The sequence below is a fragment of the Octopus bimaculoides genome, chromosome 3 (assembly GCF_001194135.2).
Source record: "Octopus bimaculoides isolate UCB-OBI-ISO-001 chromosome 3, ASM119413v2, whole genome shotgun sequence".
Classification (NCBI taxonomy): domain Eukaryota; kingdom Metazoa; phylum Mollusca; class Cephalopoda; order Octopoda; family Octopodidae; genus Octopus; species Octopus bimaculoides.
The window spans coordinates 157,148,026-157,156,770 of NC_068983.1; the positions used below are offsets into that span (position 1 = coordinate 157,148,026).

General features: G+C 36.4%; 1 protein-coding gene across 1 annotated transcript in view; it reads right to left on the reverse strand.

The window, feature by feature from the left end:
- The window catches only part of LOC106873206 (sulfotransferase 1B1), a 10,740-nt gene extending 9,650 nt beyond the window's left edge, over positions 1 to 1,090 (reverse strand). Inside the window, exon 1 of the mRNA XM_014920449.2 lies at positions 703 to 1,090. Coding sequence (XP_014775935.1) covers positions 703 to 901 — 199 coding nt within the window. The 5' untranslated portion in view covers positions 902 to 1,090. The remainder of the gene's footprint in view (positions 1 to 702) is intronic.
- Between the last annotated feature and the right edge of the window lie 7,655 nt (positions 1,091 to 8,745).

Below are 8,745 nucleotides of genomic sequence, written 5' to 3' on the forward strand. Positions count from 1 at the left end.
TTTTAAAATATTTCCATAGTTTTCAAATAGGTGGGACATTCTCCTTTTTTTACTTTTGTGAATACTCGGTAGGTAGGTAGGTAGGTAGGTAGGTAGGTAAGTAGTAGCGGATCTGAAGAAATATTTAATATGAAGGATGTTTGTTCTGGATTTTGATTGTTCAAGCAGCAGCACCCGAGGAAGGAGACGGCGAAGAAGAAGAAGAAGAAGAAGAAGAAGAAGAAGAAGAAGAAGAAGAAGAAGAAGAAGAAGAAGAAGGAGAAGGAGGAGGGGGAGATTTGAATGAATAATATATCAAAGTTATAACAGTCCATCCAACTTACTTTAGGATATAAACTTTGATGTTTATTTTGTGTAAGGCCTTAAATCTGTTGATAATACGTTATATACTAATCCTGTGTTATAGGGGTACAAAGACTGAAGTGGTGGATAATGTTTTGTGTTCACATCTTCCCGTAATCGTATTTCCATTCCATCCCTACGGGATCGATAAAATAATCACCAGTAATGTTTGTTCAAACGATTAATCTCTACCTGCAACAGATTTTGTTACAGGAACATACAAATTTAATTCAATGTGTTTTACACTCAGCCATTTAGCTGCTGTCATTCTTTTATCTTTTATGAAAACTAAATATGTTTACTTAACAAGACAATGCTATAACAATCATTTTATATAATTAAGATAATTTAAAATCTCACCCGCTCCAGGATATGTATACATCAAAATATCATCGGGTCTTATTTTCACTGTATTTAGTTTGGATAAACCTAATACCGAGAATTCCGAATAAGGAATATAGTGTCCTTTATATCTATAAATAGGCATCGGAATACCGTTTTTGTCGAAGAATTGTGTTAAAGAACTTCTGATTTCTTTTTCTATTTCTTCGGAATCCATGGTCTTTCTTCGTTTACTATTATCGTTTGAATATAAGTTGCAATTGTTTCTGATTTAAAAGAAATATCTTTTTTCTATGCTTTGTTGCGGTTTGTGACAAATATATATATATATGTAGATGAGATTTAATATTCTAGATACACGCACACACACACACACACACATGCGCATATACATTACATGTCACATCGAAATTCACCTCTTTGCATAATAATTATGAAGAAACTTTATCTAAAATCTACATGTCTGCATATACATTTCTATCCGGGACCCTTGATCTCGGATAGATTTTGTATATCTGCATTATATATTTTACAAAATAATTTAACTATAAATAGAATACAAATTTCAAAGATAACACTATATCATATAATGAAATGCTGACATTTTTAACCTCATGAAACGGTGTTGTTGTTGTTTTGTTTTTTTTTATCAAGCAACTAGGTTGCACTCACAGTAATAATCTCGACCGAGATTAGCAATTAGCGCACGATAGTGGTTCGGCGTATATTTACATCAACGGCTTTAACCAATTTACAGCAGTGGTTCCTTCGGTTGCCTGCGCGCGGCAACGGTAATCACGCCAATTGAGGTCAGCACTCAGTGCGAGCTAACGTTCGGCATATATTTACGTCAACCGCTTTAGTGCAAGTACTGTTCATTTACCTAAATTATATCCCTCTGCAGGACGCTCATGCGGTATTATTCCTGAATAAGATCACTCGTTAGCAAAAGTCTTATCAACTTCATGTATTTACAATCACGTGAATTCAAAAATTGATTTTAGTGTAATAGAGTTCAAAACAGGGTACCACTCACAGTGGCATATCACATTGTGAACAATAGTATCTAGTTTCCTTGCGTTTCCCTTTTGCTTTACATGCTGTGCATCTCTTTGAAGCATTTGTCTTCTTGACGGTGGGAGAAAACATTTTCCACAAAATGCTCACATCCCTTCACCATACAATGAGGAGAGTGTCCGGAGTGGGGACGTCCACGCATTCTGTACTTTGGCAGGTCTGATGCTTCTATCATTTCACAGAACAATAGATACCTGAATGTTAATCCATCCCCCACACTGCCAAGCATCGGCCAAATCAAATGTGAGTTCATGACACACATGTCAATTATACACAAGAAAATTCTTTTGTACCGTGTCACAAATTTTCTCACCGATTTGTGTGTCGTCGCCAGCTGATCTGAGCGATCGACCCCGCCCATCGCTTCATTGTATGAAACAGCTACACTCGGTTTCATTATGGCACTACCGTCTGCAACTTGTTTCCTAGTGTCCTTCATGCTAGCAGAATGCATTGTGGATAACATGCAGACGTTTTTCTTGTCACGCCTTTCGAAGTTTTATCATGCGAGGATCGGGTGGCATGCTTTTCCTGTCCACCCTTACAGTCCCACGGGCATTAGTTCTCCTCACCTGCAGCTTCAGGAAAAGGTCTGGACTAGAAAACCAGTTGTCCATATAGATATTGTAGCCTTTATCAAACAAGTTTTCATTCAGCGACAACACGACATCAGTTGACGCAAGAGATGCTAGAAGATCCAATCTGTCCAGACCAGTGTAGATTTTGTAATTCCACGTGTACCCACAGGCTCTGCCAGTTAACTGGCATACCTTATAAACCTTATCGGACACGTTTGGTCGGGTTGTATTGTTTGAATCGGAGCCTTTCCTTGAATTTCCACAAACTCCCGTCCGAACAAATGTCCTGTGTGGGAAAATACACCGTTCTAAAATATAACGAGAGTAACTCAGAGGGCATAATATTCAAGCGCAACAGATTTGCTAAGGAAATGAAGAATTTTCCTAAAACTAAAACCTGTGATTGTGCCAAGGAAGATCGATGTCCACTAGGAAATTTTTGTAGAGAAAAAGGCGTAAAGTAACATCAGAGAGACAGGAGTACTATTATATAGATACATTATTTACACTATTTAAATTGGACGGATATGTGTCCTCAGCTTGTTTGTTGTATCAGATGTCCTGATAGAATTTTGAACCCAACCTTGGGTTCTCATTCGTAAGGTATTTTTTGCTGATGTTATTATTATTATTAATTATTGTTATTATTTATTCAAGGCACTGCCTGGAAGTGAACTCGGAATCTTGGGGTTAGTAACCCGCTCTCTTAACCATTACGCTATATGCTGGTGGGCAATTATAGAATAAATTTTAGAGCTTATAAACCCAATATTTTTATATCCTTCCTTAATACCGGTTCCCATATTCTACTCATATCTGTATTAGGTCTGCTTAGGAGGTTGTTGTGTCGTAGCATATGTACTACCTCTTTTAGTTTTCGTATTTTCCAGTGGTGTTCTCTGCCTATTATTTTAACTTCATCCCACAGGAGAAGGTGGTCTCCATTTTCCATACATGAGCAGCTATACCCAATTTTTCAACACTTCCATTTTTCATCTCTCAAAAAGGCAAGCTTTCATTCCGTTTCAAAAGCATATCACAAACGGAATACTAGTCCAAGCAATTCTTTTCTGAGAGTTTGTGAGGGACCCATATATTACAGTGAGAAATATATCCTAGCTTCACTGGGTGTTCATGAACTGTACTTTTAGAAACTTCCAACTTCTCTGCAAGTTCTCTAGTCGTGATATTTTAGTTTTATTCAATTTTTGCCTCCAAAATATCTTCATCTGCGACTGTCATCTTCCAAGCTAAACTCTCCAGCTTTAAATTTTGCAAGCCACCTTCGAACACTTGATTCACCTACAGCATCATCACCATAAACTTCGCAAATGTTTTTGCAAATCTTTGCAGCATTTTCTCCTTTTTTAAAAAAAAAGCATTACAATGTGTATATGAAATTTTTGGTTATCCATTTCAACTATCAATAAAGGATAACCGGAATGAAAGATAAATCTATTTTTAATCAGGAACAATGAAGTAATGCACTACCACTTCAAGCAACGCCAAAGTTTTAAGTGTAATACGTTTCGAGTGTGTCCAATAAAGCGTTAAAAGATTTAGCTTAAAAACACTCAGCACTTTCCGGACAGCCTAATGTATATATATATATATATGTGTGTGTGTATAGGAGTGGCTGTTTCTATATATATATATATATATATATATATATATATATATATATATTCGATTGCAGATGCACTGATTATAAGTTGACTTATCATTTCAGAGTAGCGCAAAATTTGTCCTTACTATCTGGCTGAAGACTGAAACAGCGGGAACCTTCGTCCGTGACCGCGAAATTTGAAATCATTGGAGAATAATTTTGCCGTAAAAACTACAACTTAACAAATATTCCACTCTGCTATACCTATTGAGTGCGTTTTCTTCGCTTTTGATAACACTTAATATTTACTATACAAAAGGTTCTTTATTATATTGCGGGTCTTTATAAGTTAACCTATTCGACTGAGAACACCCAAATTCCATCTAAGTTTGTGATGATAAGGTTAATGAAATAATTATATGTTGTGAATCGTATGAAGTGAAATGCCTTTTCAATTAATCCACATTTCAATGACTGACAACATACATATAAAAATACGTATCTGTGCGCCTTGAATAATTCTCCTGCAACCTTTTGTACATCTGAGACTGTTGGCTATAATGAGTATGATTAAATTCATCCGTGGATGCCATAACACCTTCAAGTCAAACCTAAGTCTGGTATTCAGAATATTAAAAAATCATAAACATTTATATATTCTGATAAAACAAATATCTTTCTGAAGTTGAATAAAAAACAGTTTCTGTGTAATATTATCAACCAAAGTTATAGAAATAACAAAGTCACATCTATATTATAATGGAGAAAGCTGCTTATTAATTGGGTGTGTAATAGTTACTAAAAGAAAGCAATTATTAAAGGCTTGACCATCTAGAATTTTTTTTATAAATTCATGTTCCAAGAAATTTCCTGTAATTTCGATTTCTGAAGTTTATTGATAATTTAAAATACAAGTTCTTCACAAATTTAAATATCCGTTGCATTCACTACGGAGTAGATTTAATAAACAGTATTAATTCGTTACAGGCGAAATTTTCTGTTTTCATTTGCAACAGTCTCTCATTCTCTTTCGCCTCTATTTTCATTAATGATAATTTAATAAATATTCATTTCAATGTTTTCATTTCAAGTTTTATTTCGCTATTTTTAAAACCCACAGTTTACTCGTGAATGAATGCTATCACACAAAATAACTGTATAACTTTGATGATTATCTTTTATAAAATGAAAATATTTTGATATACCGGTAGAGTTAGGTGGTGTGCACTCGCTTTACCTTCACCTATTTTATGATGTTGTGATATACGACAGAAATGATTATAAAATAATAGAGTAAATATGTTTAAGACGTATGCAAGTTATGTTATTTTTATTTTTGTTTTCAGTTAACAGAGAAAATAAATTATAGAACATATAACTCAGTGGCTATTTGGCCCATCGTATCATTAATAATACCTGATTAGTAAAAGCAAATTACCTTCCCTTGTATCATCCGACATGTTTGTTTATATTCGCGAGTGCCCGTTTTCCGTTTGTTTTATTTTTTAGTATAAAATATTTTAAAATGGATAAATCTTTCTAATTTTTTGCATGCCTCAGTTATTTTGTATATATTTTCCATTTTCGGAACTTTTTTTTTAAATTGCATTTCATTTTCTTGGAGAGGTGCGTTTCTAAAGGAGCGCCGAAAAAAGCACATGGGTCTGTGTGAAACAAGGGAATAAACGACGCGCTAGAACTTATCATTCTATCGTTGACTCGTGTCTTTTGTTGTGCTGACCTTGAGCCACTACTGTGTAAGTTAGAGACATTGAAGGGCATCCCACGTGACTTAGGATGCAGAAGACCCATGTCGGCATGCGTGGACATGTCACTGTCATCATGTCGGATACAAGAGATATCGAGGTAGTCGACATCGCTAAAAGACTGAGGCGATGATAGGAGCAAAAATCAAACAGAAAATGTCAGTAAACCTGCAGCTTGGCAACTGGTGAGGCAGGTCCTTATCATCCAACAGCATCGTGGAGGACTGCTCTAATAGACCGGTTAAATTGCTCAGGGTCTGGTTTGGTCCAGATCTCCAGATGTAGAAGAACTAGAACGAGATAAAGAACGGGATGGCAGTCTCACCCAGAAATGGGCCAGGAGAAATCTATCCCTGAAATTTCTAGCAAAGGTGACGAATGCTTACATTACCTCCACCATATCTTACCACCTGGCCACCGTTATTTGCCCCGGTTAACGTCTGACAAAACTGAAATATCTGTTCTGCTTTTTGTTAAAGAGACGCGTTCCACTGGTCTGGCGTTCTATTTGCAGTCAACACCCACTGAGTGAAGAACTGGACATGTGGTTGACGATGCACTGGCATACGCTGAAACTGCAACACCTCAAGCAATTCCTTTACAGTGAACAGGTGTGGTCAGTTTGTTAGACGCGTTCTTCCGCGGCTCATCTTTTTGACAGAACTGCAGTCCTGGGTCAAGTAAAGACTGAAATAGGTCTCTTAGAATCTGGAATGTCAAACATACTATGCGTGCTTGACAACATTCTAGAACCTCTAGAATTTGAGCATAATGGTTGGTAGAATTTCCCCGTTGGCATTCTATACGGGATCAGGAGCGGGAAAAAGCGACAATGTCCTCGGGGAACTGTGGGTATCAATGAAAATCAGTTGTCTGGGAGTTCTACTGAGAGAAATAGCTGTCCGAGATAAACCCTACAGGCATGGAAGTTTCGTCATTAAAGCCTGTCCAAGATGCGCAAAGCGCCGAAACCCTTCTGCACACGCTCACCCAGTTCTCGAGTATTGCTAACTGTTGTTACGTGTGGAGCAGAGTAGGCTATCAGCTGAGTCTATTGAGAAGATTGCCCCGTCGTTTTCCTTTGGCCAGGAAGCACGGGTAATCTTTAGCTGCCTGGTGGCTTGGCTTTTGTGAAAGAAATATTGTGAGGGATGCGATTGAAATGGTTGAAGACAAACACCTTGCTCTTTGGCGGAGCCCTTATCAACTTTTTCATGCTACGCTTGAAAGGAAAAGTTAGAGTGAAAAAGGGAGTGTCACATCCCAACAAATTTGTGAAACTGTGAATGAAATTGGAAAGTCAGGTCCATGTAGGTAGGCCTTCTCTGAGTATGTGCCCTATACCAGAAAACAACTCGGAGAAGGCACATACAGTAGTAGTCAAAATGACATGGATTGTGTGGAGTTTTCACAAGTAGCTTTCGGAAATCTCCATTTTGGGGAATTATTCTTTGGTTGTTTTTTTTTTCACTTCTTTATGTTGTTTCCATTATTTTTCATTTTTACACGCTTTATCATGTAATTTCTCACGATCGCTTTGGACCGTCCTCTGTGTTTTTGTCAACTCTTGGTGGTTAATAAAGAAAACACTTCCAATCAATTAAGATCAGAAGCCATGAGAGCCACTACCTGATACTGCAGCAGGGCATTATTATTGTTGTTGTTGTTGTTGTTGTTACCCTGCGCGTGTAAGCAAGGTATTGTAATCACTCGTCTTTGTATGTGTGTGTGTGCGCGCTTTCAAAATTACTGGGAAACGGCTGAACAGATTTTCACCAAATATGGCAAAATTACTCATTGGGTAAGTGGCTCGGAATTATGAAAATTTGGTTTGATTATCTTCAAACATACATAAATACATTCATAAATATGCAACTCTGTGTGTGTGTGTGTGTGTGTGTGTGTGTGTGTGTGTGTGTGTGTGTGTGTGTGTGTGTGTGTGTGTGTACAGTGGTGGATTCGAGGGTTTCATTTATTAATGAGTTGATTTCTTAATTTCACCGGAGTATAAATACTTATAATGGTGAGACTTAAATTTTTTTTTTCTTAATTTAAAAAACAAATCGAACTCACAAATTTCCCGATAAGCAAGTGGTCGTAGTTTTTATATCCTACAACGAACTACAGTACGTTTGATACACCTGCCATCATTGAAAAACGTTGAAAACACACAAATTCTATGCAATATTTTCTGTAAGTATTTCATTTTGTTCACTTTCTTTTTCATAAATCATAATTATTCATATTCATGATCATTATTTGAATAATCATTTATTTAGTCATATGCAAATTTTACTCATATGCAAATTGTATGTTGAACTTTCCAAAACAACCCCTGATTTTCTTTGTCAACTCGTATTTTAGCATTTCACCGTAAAATTATCGGAATAGAAAGTTGTTGTTTTTTTCTAACACGCATGATTCTTTAGCGAAAATTTTTTTCTTAAGTTTAATTCCAAACCTCCTAAAATAACATTCAAATTTCTTTGCCAACTCGTATTTTAACGTTTACGCGAAAACCAGTTGAAATATAAGTAGCTTCTTCGACGCGCCTGGTTCTTCAGTAGAAATTTTGATGACACGATGTCATGTTCTATCTCCTGCATATTGATTTCAGAATTAAGGGTTAATGTCAGTTTCAGTCGATCATTGTAGCGTCGTTTAGGGCAGCTACGTAATTTCAAACCGGTATCGAGTTCACTGCAGAGGATTTCACTTGGTGCATGATGCTCTTCATACAATGGACATGACCTTCCCATCTGAAGCAAAGTTTGATTATGATGCCTTCGGTGCTGTTGACTTAGGCCCATTCAAGTATTTAACAAGGTAGTTAACACAGTCAGCCTATTTGATGTTCATGTGTAAATGTCAAATATTACATTGAATATATAAGAGAAACTATTCTTCGATTAAAGCAATAAAAATTCAGACACCGCAGATATATTATTTTATCCAAATTTATTCACTGATGATTACAATATAACTATATATCTACACACACACACACACACACACACACACACACACACACACA